Source organism: Pygocentrus nattereri, chromosome 21, assembly GCF_015220715.1.
Source record: "Pygocentrus nattereri isolate fPygNat1 chromosome 21, fPygNat1.pri, whole genome shotgun sequence".
Classification (NCBI taxonomy): Eukaryota; Metazoa; Chordata; class Actinopteri; order Characiformes; family Serrasalmidae; genus Pygocentrus; species Pygocentrus nattereri.
The window spans coordinates 23,655,855-23,679,248 of NC_051231.1; the positions used below are offsets into that span (position 1 = coordinate 23,655,855).

A 23,394-nucleotide genomic window follows, 5' to 3' on the forward strand; every position below is an offset into this window, starting at 1 on the left:
ATCATGCAAATTAGTGGCTACGAGCTTGAAGTCATTGTTAGAAAGATAAACATGTGTCGCCAAGCTATTCCTTTAATTTTATTCGCTACTGTTCTTCAGGAAAGATGAAATAAAATGAAACCTAAAAGGCAGGGCAGTCGCTTCTCACCTGAGTTCTTCAATCTCTCTGATGTAGTTTTGAATCAGATTACCAATCTCCTCATTAGTCTCACCTGACGAGAAACCACAGGAATGCTTAGTCAATCAGTAAGCTTGGTTAATCAGATTTTTATCTGAATTACATTAGAAAAACCCTCAAGGGTCCGTTTTAACAACATGCTGTAACTGCTTTTCAAAACCCTTAAAGTGCTGAAACTCATGCTCTTGGCTCTGACCTGTCTTGGTGAGCAGCAGGTTGATCTCATTGGTGAGAAGCTGAGTGACTCTGGTGTTGAGGTGGTCGATGGTCTCTTGCATGGCCTTCACGCGCATCCGCAAGGTATCATTCTCCTTCTGCAGCATGGAGTTCTCCTGGAACAGGTCGCTGAAACCTTCTGAGCCATCCTCACAGGCCACACGTTTTCCCTACAGAGAGAGAAAGAGCAGTGTCTCTCACACATAAGTTTTACTTCAGTAGTGTGTGCAAGCATATGGACACCAAGTATATTTCAACCATTACATTTTTTTTTTCAAAACAGATTAATAAAAATGCAACACACAGGTTGGGGGATGGGGAGCAAGAGAGAGTGAAAGAGACAGCAGAACAGTCAAAATGAACTGCAGTAATTGTTTAAGGTTAGCTAGCTATTACATGTAACCAGCAAAGCTGTCCTCGCTAGAATTTGCTTTCCTAGCTTGAAAGAATGCCTAGTTGCAGTTACACTGCACTTACTTAACAGATGAGTATTGAGAAATTACAACAAGCCATAAAAACAGGAGCAAAAAACTAGAAGTAGGATACCTCTGGTATCCTGATGTGTGCTAGTTCAGAAAAGCGTTTTGCCGTTATTAAGCTAGCATAAACCTTATTTAAATACAGTAAAAATGGCTTTATCTTAGAGAAGTACATTTTGATCATTTCAGGGGTTAAAAGAGTCTTTCAAGTATAAGACGTTATTCGGGTGTCTGTTATCAACATGTCATCTTTTTTTTGCCAGGGATTATGATTTCATCCGCCAGACACAAAACACTTCAGTTCACTATTGCTCTCCTGCTGTAGCAAAATGCCGGACTGTAGTGCAACCTACAGAGCAAAAAAGCTCTGAAACAGATCTTAATAGTCATCATTTAAAGCACTAAAAATATGCCATAAAACAACAGCAGGCAGCAGATCAAACCATTTGTTTTCATGTATATCTATACAACAGGATACAGATTCACAGGGAAAATGAGTGTGAAAAATACTTAAAGATATGCATTAAATCTGTAATTAAAAACATTGTCACTAATACTTGTACATAACTGACCTACATAGCCTCATAAATTATAAACTTTGTGTATTTGTAATAGCCAAGTGCAAAGAAGTTATGAATTTTTAAGCCTGTGTCTCCCCTTGATCCCCACTCTCCACCTCAAAGATATATTTCAAATCTGTAAAAAACACTGGATAGGGGCAGAGTAACAGAGAAGGAAGAAGTAACAGTGGCATAACCACTGGCAGCCCAAGTAGGGCCATTACATTATGGTGAAGCCTTTGGCAATGTTTGTATTAGAAGCCTTATATTTCTAAGAACTTGCCCTTTTTTTAATCACTGAATGTAACCCCTCCAAAAGTCTTCTTTGATTGCTATCAGTCATTCTTTATAAGTGAATTAACCCCACTTTCCAGTTATCCTTGTTCCACTGACCTCAGCCACTTGTGACTCTGTACAGCTCACATCTACTGCTACTGTTGCTAACCGCTGACCGCTAGCCGTTAACACTAAGCCCCAATTCCCACTCATCCAGGTCATCACAGAGCCGCAGCGTTCAGCCACTGCTTCGCTCCATTGACCTGCCACTGGAGTGAGATCCTATAAACCCAAATCCTGCTAATCACTGTTGTCATTCTCCTCCACAAATCCTACACTACCTACAACCTTCCTAGCCTACCCTCTCTAGGACACACAACTGGTTTCCTACTGACAAAATGAGTGAAATATGAGAAAAGAGAGCTTTGTGGTGTTGGAAACAATCTACTTCTTATCAGGGCCACTTGGGCAATATTAAATGATTTACAACAGAGTGAGAGGGTTTCAAGTTACGCTAGAATGACGCCTCAATTTCAGCTTCAATTCTTAGTGTGTGACTAAGTAAATAAGCAAGAAGATAAACAATAGGATCTCTTCCTGTTTACTTTCAACTCTGCTTCTCTGAAACCATGTCCAGCAAACAATCTGACAGCTGTCATCCTGTTGGCAAAGACATATCAGGGAGAGACAATGGGCAGAAAATGTCACGATTGTAGAAGATATTATCAGATATTATCATTTTGCTAAACAAAAATGTGAAACAATTAACAGGGTTCAGAGAAGGCTTCAGATAAAATTGGATTCACTCAATCACTAAGCAAACAATAAAAGTGAGAGTCTACAAAACAAGGTGTGCGAAGATGCTACAGGAGAGCTTATGAATGAAAGCTAAATGAGGTACTTGGCAAGACTAATCTACTGATGTTTCCTTCATCACCATTATCTTCCTCACCGCTTTGTACTCCATGAGCTCCATCTGCAGACGAGCGATTTCAGCTCTCAGGGCGCTAATCTGTTGACTGGTCTTGTCCTGGTTCACCACCACCTTATTCTTGATGTTGCGCGCCCGGTTAGCATACTTCAGTGTGTTCAACGTTTCCATGAAGTCCCGGTCTGAGGGGCTGATGCAAGCAATCATCACTGTTCGACTGGTGATAGAGAAATAAAGAGAGAAATTGAGAAAAGGAGATGACAGGAGCAGAAAAAAGATGAAGATAATACAAAAGAGAAGAGAACAGAGATGAGAGGAGAATAGAATAGCAAAGAAGAGGTTAATACGGTTCTCATAATACAAAAACAACACACTCATATACAAATTGGCTCTCAGTCAAACACACTACCCTTCTTTCTCTGTCTCTGTGTGTGTGTGTGTGTGTGTGTGTGTGTGTGTGTGTGTGTGTACATGCGTGGGGCAGCTTTGCATGCTTTGTGATCACGCTAACTGCTTGAAGGAGGATCTGTGGCTGCAGGCCCCTAATGTTTAATTCAGAAGAATTCCTCCTCACATCACAAATCATAAACATGTGCATGTGGCCGGTCTCCTCTTGCTGTGGGCTAAATATCTGCACCCTGGACTTGCGTGCACACACACACACACACACACACACACACACACACACACACACACACACACACAGAATGCATGCATTAACCTTCTCAAGAGTGGGAGGGAAGCAACAATACCTTCACTGTTCACAGTAATACAACATGTGCATGCACTACCCTCTATGTTGCGTCATAAACAAAATCTTGCCAACTATGTGTTTATGTGTAAAAGGTACACAACTTTCTAAAGAGCTTTACTGAATACATTGATTAACCCCATCTTATCTAACGTGTCACCAGCAATACATTTAGAAACACTGTCTTCCAGTCTTCAACTAAAATCTGCCCCTATGCTTTGCCTGTATGTCATACTATAATGCAATACTATAAAACATACTGCAATGCCTACTCCTAGAAATACTAGGAGAAGGAGTAGCTTTTTGCCATACAGATTTGTGCCATAAGCTCTTAAAATATCAGGTTCAGCTCAGCTTTTTCAATGCCTGCCACATAAACCTGAATCTTGTTTTGTTCCAGCCAGTTTGTAAAACATTCCACAACCCATTTTGTATTCTTACATTTACATTTACAGCATTTAGCAGACAATCCAGAGCGACTTACAAGAAGTGCTTTGTCAATTTAGAGAAAGTATCTTTGCTAGCTACCAATAGCTTAGAGAAAAGAGACCTGAGCTCAGATACTGCTAGAAACAAAATGTCACTGCGGACACCAAGAGAAAAAGGAACAGAGTTGAACACAGAACTATGTGCCATTCAATGCAATACAATTACAATAAAATACAATACAATAAACTACAATACACAGTGCAATACAATAAAATATATATAAATGCAGCTTATAATTCAGTGCTCATTTAAGTGCTGTGTAAAGAGATGAGTCTTCAGTCTACGTTTGAAGACAGCAAGAGACTCTGCTGTTCGGACAGTCAGTGGGAGTTCATTCCACCACCTGGGTGCCAGTACAGAGAACATTCTCGACGCTTGTCTTCCATTCGCCTTGAAGGATGTCGGGTCAAGTCGAGCTGTACTTGAAGCTCAAAGTTTGAGATTTTATTCTTACTCCAGTTTGTTTAGTTTTTCTGCTACCACAGCTGACAATTGACAAGGTTGCTCAAACTCCTCTTTAGAATCTGACAAAACAGGCTGATAATATCTTACAGAAGTATGTATTTTTGGATTTGTATGTGCTAAGGTTACAGAGAAATGTAGTAATGCTGCGTTCATATGTTGGCAGTAGACAGACAAAGGCAAAAAGGATTGTCCTTTTTTTTTTTTAAAAATCGAGCCATAACTGTAAATTAAGCCACCACCAGCTGTAACGTATCGCCCACAGCAAAGCAAGTGGAACTTTTGCCGTCATCTGCGGATATTGTTTTTTTGAAAGCCACGGATGCCAAACATCTCATTGCAGATATCCAGGTGAGTCCAATATTGTGCAACACAAACTATATTAGTACAAAGTCTCCTCCTGCCTTTTCCCACCTTTATAAATTTAGATTTTTAGATGTTCACTTACAATTTACACTGTTAAAGATCTCCTACTTCCGACCTGGAAACCAGACCTAGCTACAATATAGCTATAACTTTTCTGTGATGCATTTCTGTAATCTTAAATGTAAAATCAGTAGCCGAAAGTTAAAAAAAAAAAAAAAAAAAAAACACTTGGTACTACCGCCTGAAACTTGCAGTCTACAGTTACAATTTCTGTCTCATTTCTATTAACATCCTCATCAAAAACAGCAAGAGTCATACAGCTCTCTTTTCCACACCTGTTGGATTAGTTTCTCCTCATCCATTTTTTGTAAGTTTAGTAGTGTTTTGATGAAAGTTTGTTGCTGTATTTGCTGAAGTGGAACTTCAGTGCGATGCAACAAAAACAGAAATGGAGCTGTCACATCTGGTGTGCACAGCTTTGTTGATTACAATGGAACCATTTTGGTTTAATTTTTGCTGCTCACTTGTGTTTCTTGCAGTTAGGACTAGAAGGTTATCATTATAGTTATTTTGGGCAGCCTTCTTGTTTGTAAGAAATGTGTTACTTTAATGTTGCTTATACTTTTTTAACACCTGGTTGTTGTTGCTAGGTTACAGGCACATAAAACAGAGTGATACTAAAAGAGATTTGTCAGAGCACCATTATTGGGAGATACAGGCAATGGTAGAACACTTTTAGCTAATCACAGTGCAAGATCTGAACTAACTGTTGTGTAATAAAAGAGAAAATATTTTAAAAGGCAGAAATGTACAGAAATGTCATCAGTAAGGAGATAAACACTAAGCTGAAGAAAAATATGAACATGTATATTCAGTAATAAACAGAACCTGGTATAAAGCTGTATTTTGTAGTGTGTGAATGTATGTCTAATTTGGAAACATTACCTGTTCCCTCCCAGTGAGTCCTGCAACAGGCGAGTGAGTTTGGAGTCTCTGTAAGGGACATGACCAGCCTTCTTACTCTGATCTCCCAGTGCACTTATCACATTACCCAGGGCCAGCTGCAACACACAAACACGCTCTGTCACACATCTCGTCACACTCCATCACATCCCCAGCTCACTGTTACATAAGTGAGATTAAACTCTTTTAAATGGCTCCACTTTCTATAGATTAACTGAGTCACAGACACAAAGGGCTCTGTTCTGGCTTTGATCCAAGCCCAGAAATTGTGCCTCTTATTATTAGGTGCTTTATCACAACGCAATTACCTGCACCTTCACTGGTCCTATCTGACAGAGGAGCTGGAGTAATGGCTCTCTCAGATCCTGCAGCTGACCAAGGCATTGTCACATCACAAAGCACAAGAAAGTGCTGAGTGCACCAGAAAGCCCCTTAGCAATAATTAGTTCCACAAGACTTAAGATGTACTCGTAAAAAATCCCTGACAAAGCAGGGTTACTGAATAATGGTTGAAACAATGGTTTGGCCAAAATACACACATTTCCACAGCGTTGATTAGCCAAGATATGTTTAGTGTCCAAAGAGTGCTTCTTTATTTTGTACTGGAGCTATAAGGCTAAGGTAGCTAACAAGTAACAGAAGTTTAAAGGCACCAGCTAGTTTGGGTTCCGCTGGACAAATCAAATTTTGTTGATGGTGAAAATAAGTTAACAGAGAACACACTTCTACACCTTTAATGCACAATTATTGTTAGCTGAGTGTGTGAGTGACTGTCTGTGTCTGTCTGTCTGCCCTGCGATGGGCTGGCAACCTGTCCAGGGTGTATCCTGCCTTCTGCCCGATGACTGCTGGGATAGGCTCCAGCACCCCCCCCGCGACCCTGATGGAGAAGCGGCTTGGAAAATGGATGGATGGATGGAAGGAAAAAGCATGTGCGAAAGGTATGGCACATTTTATATTTTCTTATATTTTATACATTAAACTCAGCAAATAAATAAAAACTGTGCATGAATATGTGAGGCAAAATACCATATTTAAGTTTGTTCCCTGTAGAGATTGTGCTGATTCTTACACCTCGAAAATAAACAAAACGTAATTTAACCAGGGATGTTTAAACTTTTGATGTACACTTCAAAACATGCTGAATTATTAAGGAATCTCAAATAAACCAGCTAATATGGTTTCTGACACCATATGACATTCTGTTATCTATAAAAATGGACAAAGGTGTCTCACACAGCTAAAAACAGTATACAGTATAACAGCCCCCTGGCAAACAGTATACCACATGTTATCAGAAAGCACATAAGCAAATCAACTCAGCACAGCTGTAGGCAAGCATGATGATTTAGGCATGCAGTGTTTGACCAAAAGTGTTGAGTATTAGCTTCTGTTATTTACTTGCAATGTTAGCTTCATATCTACAATGCAAAACTAAAGAAGCACACTTCAAACACCAAACTTGGATGTGATGTAATGAGTAAAACTGTGTACATTTCATTAATTCAAGGGACATCATTGCTAAGGCTCGTACCAGGCCACAGTTGATGGAGATGCCTTCTCTCGCCCGTTCTCCCGTGGCTCCTGTGCGTTTGAGCCGCTCCGATCCAGCCAGGTCCACAAAATGAAACTTGGCGGTTAAGGTCTCGTACTCAGGCTGTGAGATGGAGCCATCAGCCACTCCATTCTCCTCAGCATTTACAGACCCATTTACCTTCAAACAGAAAAAAAAGGACAGGGGAATGTATGAAGCATATCACATGAGCATAGACTAAAATGCTTATAAAGCATTCAGCTCTTATTCATTACTTATCTATCCATATTAGGTATGTAATGCTGACATGCAGGTGCAGCATAGAGGGCATTTCATTTCAGATTAGTGTAAAGAACTCCAGTATGCTCCTTAACTAACTTAAAGCCTGTCTGAACTTGTTATTGGTACAATACTAGTGCATCCAAATGCGTGCAGAGTCTGTCAGCATAGGCAAAGTATATATCTTCCATTATCTGCTTTTGATTAGTAATTTGTTAACAGAAAGCTTGGGCTATACCAGACTGGGCTGGGGACACACTCGCATCTGGCACAAGTGGATGGTGAAGATAGCATGAGAGCGGGAACTCTGCGCGTTCATCTGTGTGCTGGCCGTGGTCCGAGACAGAGCGCCAAGTTTCAGGCACTGGAGGAGCTGAGGATACAGCACACAGGGAGTCAGAGTCTTATTCTGTATGTATGTACACATTTGCAAAAATAAGCCTACTTGTGCAATGAGATGAACCTTCTTGTATAAATGTTGTTCATCAGTGCTCAATATTGTCATCTCATTATCTCTGTGAGACAAGTAAAAACATGATGAGGTTCAACCCAAATGCCCAAGTCTTCAGCAATTAAATAAACCCAAAAGCGTAAATACTTAATGGAACTCACTCACACACTCATTCTCTCTCACACACTCACTCACCCTCACTCATTCCGTTCCATTCAATTTCCGTTCAAGCCCAACTGGACTGTATCAATGATGAGAAGTTTAACCCTTCAATGGTGTGCCAACCATTTAATGGAGAGCACTTTGATCCAGATATTATAATGGAGAATATGTATTTGTGCCTAAATGATAAACTCATGGTAGACTCTTGATCTTACAGATGCACAAAGACTGTAGAAGGAGTCAGTCAATACAAGGCAAGCAGTTCATTAAAACAATATTCATTAAAACACATATGTCAATAAGTCTTTTCATTCAGGTTAAATGACACAAATCTATACAGATTGTTGGAACTGAACTTACCCATTTGATAGAGACTTAAATTAAACAAAAAAAAGTGGTTATTATTCTTATTATAGAAAAATCAACTTTTCCACTGCTTTTGTCTGAAAAGATTAAAGCTGAGCATACTCAGTAAAGTTGAAAAGCAATCATACAGTTGTAGTAATAGTAACAGTGATAATAAAAATTATATATGATAAGAAGAAAAAGAAAAAAGAAGAAAAACACACAGATATCTCTCTCATTAAGCCACACACTCATTGACACAAACAGCACAGAGATATCTGACCTCTTCCTCTGAGCTGACCAGGCGCGAGGTCACTCCTGAGGTGTAGATGCCACCACTTCCATCTTCGTGGATCTTAATGTTGGACTTCCTACCTCGAGCCTCAGGATCACGTGCGCTGTCAAACAGGTCCAGGATCTCCTCATTATACAGCTGCAAGACAAATACACATGCATTCTGACCCACTGCTGACCAAAGGTCAAGAAGTCCAAAGGCCAGAGAAAGGCCAGCCTTTTAGCCACAGGAGCTGTGGGGACCACACAGAAAGCCAAACGGGGCCCTGATCATGATGAATAGTGATAACCATACTGACTTTAGAGATATAGACACAAAGAGGGACAGTTAAAGAACGAGGCAGAAGAAATTAGTTTTCCAGAGTGTTGGTGTGGGAAAAAGAAAGTGGTCCTCATTCTTAAAAAATGTTCTGAGCATGAAACAAGCATAAACAAACTTCACCAACAATTTCAATATTCCTCCAGTTTTTCTTCAGTGTATGTGTACAATCAAACTCACAACTGAATAATCAACATCAATATAATGAATTATATCAGTAATAACAGTAAAAAAACAACAACATTTCAATGACAATAATAACTGTGCACATGGAAGTATTAACATTGTACAACATGTACAACATGCAATTTATAAATGTGAATCTGATTTTGGAGACCTGGATCTTATATTAGCTCACTGGTCCTTCACATATAAACAGACACATGGTCGAGGACCAGTGTGAAGTTAAATTAATGCCTTTTTAAATAACATGGATCAAATAAAGCTGCACTGCTGGGATAGGCTCCAGCATCCCCCCGCGACCCTGACGGAGAAGCGGCTTAGAAAATTGATGGATGGATGGAAATAAAGCTGCACTAACAGTAAAAGAGCAACAGTCTGTTTAGCACAATGAGCCATGCATAATTATGTATTTGGTAGAGATGCATTCAAACACAGTGCACTGCGCAAGACGAATCAACCAAAATCCAAAGAATTAGTTGGCTGATTGCCAGTTGTTTAAAATAATAGATTTGAAAGAGAATAAATTAAACATTAAATTGAAAATCTTATTATTAGTTCATTTGGGATAGTAATCTTACTTTGTGTGCTTTTGTGATGTGTGCTTTTATCCCATGCAATGTGTAGGTTGATTCATTTATAGGTAATTATAGATGTCTGAATATGTTATTGTGGGCAATAACACAATCAGGCTTCAGGTAACTGGCAGATTTGCTATGGATAAATGTCTTTGATCAAACAGACTTTTTCTTCATAGCTTCATTGGGAATCCACAGGCAGCAATAAAGCCATGTGATGCTTTTTCCAGGTTTTGTGAATATAGTCTACAATTTTCATGTAATACTTTCATGTAAATGAGCTTTTAGAGGTATGAAAGTCTTCAGACATCTGGTTCTTATCACTACCACTGTGAACAATTCTGGCTCAGTTTTTTCTAGAATAGAGCATTTCACATCAAGCTACTTTGCATGACTATTTACATCAGGATAAGAGATAGGATAGAGACTGAATTCAGAATTCAGACACATGAAGAGGCAGATGCCATGAGGCTGACAGAGCAAACCCAGAAGACTTACACAGAGGGCTACACTAATAGAATAAGGGGCATATTACTGGCCCATTAAGACTGGCTCTGGGGAGAGCCTCATTCATTTACAGCAACAGAGATACTTTTGAAAAATGCCCCAGTTATAACCCAAAACAGACACCCTAGGAGATGATTAATCCTGCTGAATCATGTATTAACACACTCAAATGTGGGGTTATACTCATTACCCAAGCCTTATTTGAACAGTGTGAATGAAGGCGTCCAGCTCTGTGTGTGTGGGCTGTCAGTATAGTTGATTAATAGGAACCTGAAATATGGACTTCCCTGCGCTTTTCCCATTCTTTCCGTATCACTCTTTTCCTTTTCACTTAAGCCATTATCGTATCTTGCTCTGTTTCAACACAAACACACTAGCCTACATGTATGATGTGATTTCATTCAGCTGTGCTGGACACAATCATCACTCTACCCAAACAGACAGGGATAAATGGGGCTATAATCCGGACAGGAGCTGTGCAACCCCCAGCCATCTGCTTCCATTAGCTTCATCAGCATTTCTACTTTGTATACATGCATACTTATTGTAATCAAATCATAACCATTACATGGTCCACAGAGGAAAAGATAATAAGCAAATGAAAGAGCTCAGTCAGAGTGACAATCCCATGTTCAAGATCTCTCCAGTAGTGGGGCACTATTTTAGCCATGTTTGTTACTGGAATATCCCAACAATATCTTAAGCGAGTAGCGCTAAAATATCCCAACAAGATATTGTTTGCTTGAGTTTATTATTTGTTTATTGCATGCAGCTAGCATAATCTGATGCAAACTGTCCAAAGCAAACAAAGGAATTTTTGATTAGTGCTCAATGTATGACACATTTGCTGTGCTTCAGATAAAAATGTAAACAAAGCAGTTCAATATTGTGGAAGGTCAAATTTCACTTTGGGATAGAAGACAAAGGTTTTCTGGACAGTTCTTGGAGACCACGCTAATATTTACTCTCTAACAAAAGACGTAAATGTGACAAAGCATAAGTGACTTTGACTGAATGGTATTTGCATTGCATTTTGTGTTGTGGATGACTGTCTCACCTCGAGGAACTGGGCGCTGACTTTGAACTCCGGCAGGTGTGCGCCACATTCCTGAGCCTCCAGCCGCCGTCGTTGAATGCCCTGGAAAAGCTGGTGCACAGCACGTGGGATGATACCCTGTTCTTCCTCGCCCACAGTCACATCAAAGCCTGTGCCCATGGTGTACGTCTTCCCTGAGCCCGTCTGTAATCAGGAGACAAAATCACACCACAAGAAAACTAACACACCACACAATAAACATACACTGGAATACAGTACTGTGCATAAATCAGAGACCACTCTTCATTTATTTCCAGTCAAAAAGGCAATTAAGAACTGGTAGTTCATTTTTGCAGAAGATATTTCTAAGGAGATTAGATACAAGATAATCTACTTGCAATCCACAGTCCATGATTGAAAGATACAGAGAAAATGGGACTGATAACAATCATGCAATGCCTCAGATTTGAATAAATCCACAGGTGTTTCTGTCCGTCTTTCTACTGTAAGACAACTCATCGTTGTCGTAAGAAGCAGAAATTTTTAAGGCTAAACTTGTGGAACTTGTGTGTTGAGGTGTGGAAAGTTATTCCAACAGATTTCCTTGAAAAACTGAAAGCAAGTCTCCCAAAAAGAATGGAAGCTATAATAAGGCCAAGGGGTGAATGTCCTAAATACTGAAAACTTTTATATGTAGTTTTCAAGCCTTCTGTGTAATATTCTGTTAAAGATGTGTTCTTCTTTTTGAACAACTTGAACTTAATGGTCATTTGGACAGGGAATTAAATAAATGGAAGCTGGTCTCCAACCATTACTCAGCACTGTACATACATAAGGACAGAATTAAAAACAGTATGTCATATACAGAGCAGACCTGAAGGTGTAGGAAGTTTAAGAGAGCTGTATGTACTTTCTTGAACACATTTCCCTGATTTCTCTTATTTATCTGACCTTTAGAACACTTACACCAACAATACCCTGGGTGCTCAAATACAAGTCAGGCAATTAATCTTGACCGCTTTCCAACAGAGACGGATGAAGTGGAGTGTGTGATGTATCGCCTGACAGGCCCGTGGTTGCATGAGAGGCCTGTAGTCTACTCGCAAAGACATTCAGCACAGCTGTCACCTCATATCTGCCTTTTAATGAGATTGGTCATGGGGTCAATGCAACTTTCGCTTCTGCTTCATTCATAGAATTAATCGCAGGGGAAATATGGGTCTACTGTAGTGAGAAAGCTTGCAGTAAGCATTTAGCAAACGTTATGTGCTACAAAGGGCACTTTCAGTGCATAGCGCAAGATATTCCAGATGGGATTTGCAAATGCGTTCCATCCATATGTATTTTCTCTGCTTGGATTTAAATAGCTGAGGCTGGTGGGCTTTGTGGTGTGGGTGTTGGTACATGACTTCATAAACAACCTTATGTGGCTCATTTGGATATTGTGCAAGGACCATCTGTCACATGTGTGTGTTTGCCCCACCTGGCCATAGGCAAAGACTGTAGCGTTGTATCCTTCAAAGCAGCCCTCGATGAGCTTGTGGACGCAGGCGCTATAGATCTGCTGCTGCTGGACATCAATGTCGAACACAAAGTCGTAAGTGAAGGCCTTGTCTTTACCAAGCAGCACTTGGGGCTCTCCTGGGGTCACTGAGGTGCAGATGTGGCAGCCCTCGATCTTCTCCTTCGCCATCTGAGGCCGGATCCTGCCATGGAGCCATAGACATACATTGATGATACATACCATCACTGTTTTTTGTTAACTTTATAAAAGAAGGAAAATGGTTTCTTAATTTCACTGTTAATGTATCTTAAAATAACACAGAACTGACCATATCACGGAAAGCCAAAACTTTCTTTTTTTTTTCTTTTGTATTTAAATAAAAGAGTTTGATTTCTTAAAAGCTCTTGAGGTTTCACAATGTACCATTCATTTCCAGGCAATTTGGTTCAAATGTGGAAATTAAGCTGCAAAAATGATTTTTTGATGCCATGCTGCTTTTGTGATGCCATGTAAAACCATGGATTTACATATATTTGCCTATTGTATCAGTTTAGCTCCAACTATTAATAGTGAAATTATAAGGAGTCTTTTAAATGACGTATGGCTAAAGGCAGACCAAAGCATCGGACAGAACAGAGGCAATTCACATATATTCATCTTTAAGGTGGTAGAAAAATAGCCTTTTTAATTTTAAACATCTAAAAGATGCTAGAAAATATCATGTAAAAACTGTTTTACTGTACATAAACCCACACAGACATAAAAGGTGGACCTCATGGGACAGAAAAAAATACAAAACAGATGTAGGAATCGGGCCCTTCAGTAAGTAATTCAGAATTACTATTAGTTAACAGATATTGACACAATGTTTCCTAAAAGGACAGTTTCCTAAAAAGAAAAAAGTTCCAAGATTTTCTATATGCACTCATTAATACTAAGAACTGCACTGATGCATGGCCCACTGCCTTCAGATAGAAAAAATTCCACCAATTAAGTACTGCTAAATAAGAGCCATCAAAAAAAAAAAAAAAAAACTGACTGAGACCATAAGCTAATAAATGGGTCACTCCATTAACTCAACTACTGAATTAATTTAATGAGTCAGTCTCTTCTAGGGTAAATTTAGATCTTATATGTTACTTACAATTTAGGCTTAGCCTTTAGTATCACAAAGATTATCTCTCTTCAACCTTTTAAATGAAATCATTTTACATGAGCAAGATAAATGATAATGAGAAAGACTTTCTCTGCTGTATTTACACAAGTAGCTTTCCATACATATGTGTTTGAATTTTGTAAGTATGAGTTTTGTGAGTAATTAAACATTTTTTTATTGGTTTGGGTGGGAGAGCACAAGAGGCCCCCCAGTGAGGGATATAAGCTTCTCTGGGTGATGAGGCCAGGCAGAGCGGATTTGTGAACAGCTCCAGCCCCCTCTACTCCAAACTGAGCACCCGGCCCCCCATAGAGAACTGCAGAGATCTGTCAACTGCAGCTGAGCAAAGGGCGCACGCTCTTCACACAAAAATCTGTTTCCAGCCGCTAGCAGGTCTCAGTCTTACTGCTCATCTTAACCCTGTTTTACATAAAAATATATATATAAATAAATAAATAAAACATTCATGTGTAGGGCTGGGTATCGCTCAAAATTCATGGACCACACTGAATTCAAACATCTTGTGATAAGTGATAAGACAACTATTTATCCCATGTTCTCCAACAGAATGTGTGTTGCATGCCTTTATAAGAAAATCACACATGAGCATGCAAAATTATAGTGAAGGACAGGGAGGATGACAATGACTTTCAAAAGCTTCTGACGTACACTGAGCTAAAGCTGGTCCTGCTAAAAGGCATTCCTTTTAACTTGGGCCAGTAGGTTATCACTGCATATTCTAGTCATTTTGATGTTTTTTTCATATATTTAAGAACATATTTAAAGTACAGGACAACTGATGTGTGTGCTCATAAGTTTACATATATAATTTCTTTTTTTATAATAGCTTTGAACACGACTCACTCAAACAGATCAGAATTGAAACCATACATGTTATATGTGTATACATGTATATTTTGATATTTTTGGTTGCATCCTTAATTTTAGGCTTATTGGTAAACAGGTATTAACTGACTAATGATGGTTGTTTTTTTTTGGATTCCTAAATAGTTTGTTTTTAATACTGTTTGAAAATAACATGAGATATTCATCTCATTCAAAATGAGATAACATGAGATATTCATTCACAAAAAATGCTCAATACATCAGAGCTACAGAAGAAACTATATACCCAGTGGGTAAATAAAGGCAGTAAAAAGATTTTTTTAGACTCTTCCATTTCGAAAGTGAATTTGATTTTGGCCTAAAATGAGCCCATGCTTTGCCAAATAGTGTTATAATCCATTACACAAATAAAATGCAATTTCCCTTTGTGGTCAATAAATTCAATCTATCGATCTAAAATAAAAATCATTTCAATAAAAACCTTCAAATGCATGTTTATGCCATTGACTGCAAGACAATGAAACAATTTAGTCCCTCATAAAACCATGATAAGGGACATTTCACAAATCAGCCATAAAAGTCCATTAAAAAGCATCTGCACAAAGAACCCTGTCATCAAACACACTCAGACGCGCACACCTCCTGCCCCTCCCCCCAGAGCTGCTGACTGTAGCAGTTTGTGCCCCAGGTTCGCCTGCATGTAAAGAGCTACCGGCATTCCTGAAAGCAGCACTGCATCTCCATTACAATATATTCCTCAAAGGTCATTTAAAAGAAACTTCTAAAGACACCTTGGCATGATAAAGTGGTCAGTGAAGGAGGCTATTAAGGTCAGTACATATTATCTGATGTACCAGCATCATTAAAGAGAATGCCATTAGACTGAGATATATCTATTGTTTGTATGAGTGGGATCAGTAATGTGTGGATATTGCGCTGACAGTGGCTTTGCTTTATGAGGCTATAAATGGAGGGGCGTGGAAGCCCATAGGACACTGCTGAGAAATAACCCAACCGTACACACACGGCAGAACGGCAGCCTTTGTGCTATCAAGAACACTGCAAGTGTGTCTCTCACCTAAAAACAGTGGATACACAAAGGAGCTCAATTTTAACTCTTGTTTTACAAATAGCCATTAACCCTCTGAATTCTGTGTTGAAATTGATTATTAGAGTAGCTTGAGAGATGCTCAAATTGACCCATTGTGACAGGAAACGAGGCAGCCATGAATAATCAATTTGCACATGCACAAGAACGACGAAATCCCTCGACACTAGGCCAAATCCATCCTGCTTCACACACACACACATCCACACCCACATCTACATTGGCCTCATTCTCTCTAACTAGCCTGTAAACCACTGCTTCTCCCCTGACCCCCCTCTGCCCAGGCTCAGCTGGCCCGCAGCCTGTCCATCACACTACCCCCACCGTCTAAAGGACTGAAAATCTAAAGCGCATTGATCAGGACCACAAACATCCCACACATCATACACTTCAGCCACTAAAAATAACCCCCGTACTGGCAGCTCAGACACAGAACCTGCCTGATTCAGACAACCCTTTCAAACCAAATGGAATGAATGTGCTTTACTAAAAAAAACTCGAGTTCTGTACCAGAAGCTGATTTAGTACCAGCTTCCATTAATTTAAACCCTAATTTCCATTAGGGCTGCCAATAAGAAGGATGTAGATATATCAATACAGCAATGGTGTAACATTTTTAATGCACATCAAGGAACTGAATTTGAAATAGTGAATCAAAATTTAAGCATTAGTTTGGTTTCCTTGGTCCAGCCCCCAGCTGAGACTTCTTCATTTACAGCATTTAGCAGACACTCTTATCCAGAGTGGCTTACAAAAAAATTGCATAGCTGTCCTCTCAAAGAATGTATATTGGCTAGCACAAATTAGCTAGCCCAAACTACCACTGAGCTAAGACACTGTCAGGAACAAGACTCAAAGCTGATACCTATAAACATGACATAAGTGCAATATAAGACATGTCAATGAGTGCTGGATCAGTGCTCATTTAAATGCATCACAAACAGATGGGTCTTCAGTCAATGTTTCAAGATGTCAATGGCGTCTGTTTGGGCAGCCAGTGGAAGCTCTTTCATATTTCAAAAGAACTGCACCAGAGTCTACGTGGAAGCAGATTAAGAGCGACCACCTCAGGGGCTCTTGGCCCACTTTCTTGGTGCACACCAACAATACTAACAGAGCAATCACACTGCAGCTTGTTTTAATCACACAAATCCTGTCAAGTGTAAACATGTCATTACACCCCTCTATCACTCCTGAGGGTCTGTCATTTATTATGTTCCATGGAAATGCAAAAAGACAAAATGAAGATAAAAACTAGACTTTCGAGGCATCCTATCAGAGTAAACCGGGCAGGGATGGAGAGGGGCTTATGTTATCCATACAAAGAAGCTCAAATGACTTTTCAATAAATTGATTATAAGTGGTGGGTGGTGTAAACCCACTTATAATACATAAAACACTGCAAACTGAGAAACATTATGGAACTTAAAAATGTGTGCATTTCGTTAAACCACTAGTCATGACCAATGATGACCATGATCAAGTTTTTGAAAAAGGACAAACCATGTTCTGAACTGAACAATAACAAGAACCATGTACTGCATTTTAAAGACAGCAAAAGAAATCTTATGTGATGTAAAAAAATGCTTCATTTAAGACTTATTGTCATCACTCAAAAACTGATAATCACTGTCCATTTACAGAAGTGGTAAAGTCTTGGCACCTCATGATTCAACTCAAATTAAACTTAATGCCAAAATGTAAAAATGATTCTTGATGTGGCTCAATTTTTCGGGTAGTATACTGTATTTATCAGTAACAGTTAAGGCTTATTATTCAGTAAATACAGGGACTTCAATGCAAACAGGCTGAGCTATTCTTAGGTTAGGAGTGTCTAATAAAACTTTAAGCCCACCAGCAGGCCCTGGCCTTTTAAGGTGTTAACTGAATGAATGCAGCCTATACCATGCATGCCTGTACAGTCTATAGCCCTGTATTACCATCTAATAGATTTGAACTGAAATCTTAACATTTTTCGCGCCAGGTATTGTGTTCAGTATAGCTTATGGCACTTATAATCTATTAAGTATTCAGTAAAGCATGAGATATTACAGACATTTCATAAGCTTTTTGAATCCAGGTTTTTTGGTCATGTAATTGTAAACAACTGCATATAGTAGTGTTTAATGTAAAAACGTTCTGTTTACTTTACAAGAAGAATTTTTTAATTTTGCTACTGCTTTAATGAGGTTTTCAAAGTGGATCCTATATCAAATCTGTGAATCAACTGTAGAAAATTATGACACATTTAAGAATTATTTTCCACCCCACCAATTTATAGAAAAGGTCAATTTCACTCGATACATTTATTAATTGAGTAATCAAATAATAGTGACAGCACTAATCTTCTAAACATCATGGACAAAACTGTTCTCAGATCAGCATGAAACTGATGTCTTCTTACACCTGATTCTAATCGTTTCATCTAGAGAAGAACATAATTGACAGCATCCTGTGACATGTGACAGATCACGGAAAACTTATTAAAAATTTCCCCAACAACTTAGCTCAACTTTTGCTGATTGCAATAATATCCCAGAGGAGAATGCAAGATAATGGGATTGATTAAAAAAGCACAGCAAGTGTTATTATCAGTCTGTAATTATTCATGAGGATTAAATTTCTAAAGATAAATAGCATCTTTAGATGAGCCTGAGTGTGACATATTATATTATATTGTGTGTGTGTGTGTGTGTGTGTGCGCGCGTGTGTGCGCGTGTGTGTGCGTGTGTGTGCGTCTGCCAAGAACTGAAAGACTTCTGGAACAGGAGCCCACAGCCCACATATAGGCCAATTTTAATATGTAAAGCGATCCATCACTTTAGGCTAAAACTAATGACAGCCATGATGAAACTCATACAACAAACATACTCAGCACATCTGTCCTGCAGCCTGTGTGTGATTACATGCACGTCTGTGTTTCTTTGTGTGCGTGAGGAAATAAAAGCTAGTGTGTCATCACTTCACTCCTTCTGCATTTCCGGCCTGAAGACTTGCTCTTTTTTTGCCACTTCCTCCTGTCAGGAGCTGAATAACAGAACAGCGCTCCCGTGACAACCACAGCGCCAAAGTCACCACACCTTCCTGCCCAAACTGCTTTAAACAAAAAAAAAAAAAAAAAAAAACTTCTAACTCTCACATATGTGACAGTTTCTCCTAAAAAGTTGCTTACGTTTATGAATATGTTTTACATTTCAGGCGAGAGTTTAAAATGGTGAAGTTAAATCTGGGGCCTGCCTGGTTAGGCTTCTCAAAAATATTGCATAATCACCTGAACATGATTACTTGAGCTGGTCAAAATTATTTGGGCTAATTTAAGCTAATTTAATTAGAAGATTATTTTGAGTCTTTAGTTTTCACAGTCGCAACAAACAATGGGAATTACAAAAAACAAACGTTCTACCATTTGATAAATGCTGTAACACCTTTAGAGGGCAACATGAGTACTGTTTGTTTAACTGCGCTTGAGCTGTTTCTGTAGTCAGACACGAGGTACTAAACATCGACAGCTACGGCACGGGCAGGACAGCTAATCAGCCATTTTGGCCACTTTAGGTTTGTACTTTAATAGCTACATACAGTGAACAAAAGTGACAAACTGTTAATAACAATTATTTACATTGCAATTACTCTTTAGCTAAAATTCCATGATTGTTATAGACCGGTATGAAAATTTTGTGACCAATACAGATTTTGAGAAGCTAAAAATTCTGATAACCTTATATATTGTCTTAAATTAGCAGGCAAAAATTTAAAAAAACTCCATTAGTTTTAGCTGAACAGTTAAGAAAATGAATTTTAGCTGCTATTATTGTCAGTTGTCAGCTATAAATTGTCAAATATACCAGTTTGTTTTTGACTGCCAGTTAACTGCCTCAATCTCAAATAGTAGCAACTAACAAAATTTTAAATCAAAGATATGTTGTAGTGCGGAGGTGCAGGGCTGCTTCTCAGAATTCCTCGCGGTTATGGTTTCAGTTAATGAGCTCTTACTTTTCATCAAGTCAGGTTTAAGTCTTATAAATGATCTAGCCAACATACCACGTTGCAGACACAAATAAGACCGCAATATTAGCCGACATCGTTGGCCATCTGATAAATCAGTTAGGCCCTAGGGAGAAGACAAGCAATGCTTGTGTACTACAGGACAACTGCATTGCTTCACTGTGTCCTGCGGTGTGAAATACAATGCTCTTAGCCACCCTCCTCTAAGGAACTCCTCCAAAATCTTTCCAGGAAATTCATGTACGTGACGGCACAATCAGACTGTGAAAGTGCAAGCCTGCGTGTTCAAAGCAGGATCTGAGAAAGACAGAGGAAAGCCTATGGGCACATGGAGCAAACCTTGTGAGAGTAAGTACAGAGGAACTACAAAAAAAATAAAAATAAACACACACAAACACTCTCTTCCACTGGAGTTCAGTGAGATTGGTTTCCATAACAACTGGCAAACCCAAAAAGGTTTGGTAGACATACTGTGACAGAGTATATTCTGGCCAAAGATGGCTTAACTGAAGAATTTATTTGTACTACTAGTAAAGCAAGTAAAGACTGATGCCTTATAGTGATCAGCTCCACACCAGTGTATATGGAGGAACAGCTCTGTTTGGGCTCTACTCCAATGGGCTCGATTCATCTGAGCCAAATCCCAGTGGAGAAGCAGTATCCCTGGCCCTGGACCAATCAAGCTGTTTCAGACACTACTACCCTGACAATAACGACATGGACATAAGAGAATTAAGGTTAAGAATCATTTTTGATTTGTATGATTGAGGGCACAATAGGTAGTTGGTTCCACTAGATAGGTCTAATACAAATGAAGCATGCAGCTAAAAATAGTGGTGTTAATGACCACTTTTCTAGAGGACAGAATTACATGGACGGACCATGTCAAAAGCATCTGCAAACAATAAGATGGACACTGTTTCATCCATATTTTCCTAAAGAAAATGTGATGCACTCTGGAGTGAGGAAGTCACACAGGGGTGTACAGTATCATAGAGAAAGACATGGTGGATGGAAACAGCTTTTCAGGGCTACAGAGGTGTACTGACTCAAAGCTAGCCCTGGTCATTGGCATTTATGTTCATTTTTACGTGGGCTAGTAAAGAATGTTGAACAGCTTCACAGCTTTAGAATATAGAGCTTCATTTACATCATCATTTACATGCTTATTGCTGGCCCCATCACAGTACTACATTCCACATTCCAAAAGGAGCACTGTTTAATATCTCAGTGCAGTAATACAGAATTCAGCTCATGTGTGCTTTCATAAGTGTGGATTTATCAAATATTTAACAATAGCTTTAAATATGGCTCACCCAACCAGATTTCAGAACTAGGACTGTCTGTATTTGAACTAGTATTTTGATGGGTTGCATTTTATTTTTCAGGCTTCTCAGTTAACAATTAATCACCAACTAATAATGGATGGTTTCAAAATGATTTGCCAAAATTAGCATCTCCTATATGTGATTTAAAAAAATTTCAATGATTCTTTGAGACACAGTGGACACAGTGGATTCTTTTTGTGCATCCAAAGTACATGGGAGTGGAAATGTCAAATGACAGGCTGAGTGTGTTTACACGCTGCCAACAAGAAAGAATTATTCCATGAAAAGAAGTTCCATGAGAAGGGGTCAGAGGAAAAAGGACATGTCCCGGTTTTCTTCACACTTCAGATTATGAGAAGTGACCTCAACATGTGTGACACACACATACAATCAGTGATGAAATGGTTAGTCGACAAAGATTACTGGCAGATGATGCTAATTATGAAAAAATGCAAGATATTAATGTGTCATTTACTTACAAAACAAAAGCACTTTAAAATTTCTCTATAATGTTCATATAATGCATGTGATCATTATATTATATATATTATATATATTTAATATATATATATTTAATTGACTGATTACTGAACTAACTGTTCGTTGCAGACCTACACTTTGTTGATACATTCTGGAGCAGGGCCTGTACTGGTGGACACTGTGGACACTGCTCTACTCAGCCCTCAGCAGGGCTTTTAAAAGTGGACGTGAATTTGTTTCATCACCCCCACCCAGCCCCACTCAAAAAACAGATCAGTAGGTCAGGAGGGAGGGGCAGCAACACAGGAAATGGACCTCATTCATTTCCTTTCTGACAGCGGGGAGAGACTCTTTTTACTGGCACATGCTCTTCAGTGTTTTTCTCTCTCTCTCTCACACACACACACACACACACACACACACACATATATATATATATATATATATATATATATATATATATACACATATACACACACACACATACATACAATGTTTTTCACACTAACACACATTTTTTTTAAAGCATTTACATGTTTTCACACTTTCCTGTCTGGCACCCGTTCCCCCATTTGACTCACTCTCCTTTCTCTCGCTCTCATTTTTGTATTCATCTCACTGATTTGGTTGGATACACACAAGAGAACCTCTTTAAAAGCAGACTGTGGAGGACACAAAAGGACCAGAAGTGTTTGTGTGTGTGTGTGTGTGTGTGTGTGTGTGTGTGTGTGTGTGTGTGTGTGTGTGTGTGTGTGTGTGTGTGCCAAGGCAAAAGCTCACATCCTGAACATCCAGACTTCATAGTTACCTTGTACTGAGCCACTCAGAGCCAAACACCTCCTTTGTTTGTCTTTACAGTTAACACTAACACTAATACACACACACACACACACACACACACACACACACACACACACACACACACACACACACAATAATTTTCTTAAAATGTGAGGATGTGATTTCACACAGTAGAAAGTCAGAGATCAGAGACCTTTACTTTATAAAATTTCCAGTCAAAACACCAATGCAAGTTCTTCACTTTCCAGCATCAGGAAAAAATATATATTTGGAATATAATGACAAAGAAATCAGAATGACTAAATATGAGTATTTTCAGTATTTCACCCTTTGCCTTTATTATAGCTTTTCTATGACACATGCTTTCAGGTTTTGAAAGAAATCCACAGGGATATTTTTCTGCACATGTAAAGTTCAGTCTTAGAAGCTGGTTGCCTTTTCTGCTCCCCAGTTAGTAACCCCTATTACAGATTTAGACTCATCAGTCAATAAAAACGGACTTAGAAGTCCAGCTTTGGTGTTCTACTAACAGCTTCTCAACAGCTACACATCTTTGCAACCCACAGTATTGAGTTATCTTCTCACAGCATGGAAGAGAAAAAATTGGGAATTTTTCAAAGAAGTAAAAATGTAGCTTAACTTTCTACCATCTCACTATAAAGCTTTAAGTACTGTTTATCTGATGATGACAGTTTTGTGGTGTACTGGGTCTTGCACAGTTGTAAAGACTAATTTTTTTTACTTATTTATTTATTTTTATTTCATTTCAGTTTTGTAAACTTCTAGTGTTTATTTTTTTTCCTTTGACTT

General features: G+C 38.9%; 1 protein-coding gene across 8 annotated transcripts in view; it reads right to left on the reverse strand.

Annotated features, from left to right (window-relative positions):
- The window catches only part of kif21b (kinesin family member 21B), an 86,586-nt gene that overhangs the window by 40,987 nt on the left and 22,205 nt on the right, over positions 1-23,394 (reverse strand). For all 8 annotated transcript variants that reach the window (XM_037532313.1, XM_017712848.2, XM_037532314.1 and 5 more), the window contains exons 2-10: positions 12,840-13,062; positions 11,378-11,560; positions 8,726-8,875; positions 7,723-7,857; positions 7,206-7,385; positions 5,654-5,769; positions 2,662-2,857; positions 375-564; positions 149-212 (exon numbers count right to left, since the gene is read on the reverse strand). In XM_037532313.1, the coding sequence (XP_037388210.1) occupies positions 149-212; positions 375-564; positions 2,662-2,857; positions 5,654-5,769; positions 7,206-7,385; positions 7,723-7,857; positions 8,726-8,875; positions 11,378-11,560; positions 12,840-13,062 (1,437 nt within the window). The remainder of the gene's footprint in view (positions 1-148; positions 213-374; positions 565-2,661; positions 2,858-5,653; positions 5,770-7,205; positions 7,386-7,722; positions 7,858-8,725; positions 8,876-11,377; positions 11,561-12,839; positions 13,063-23,394) is intronic.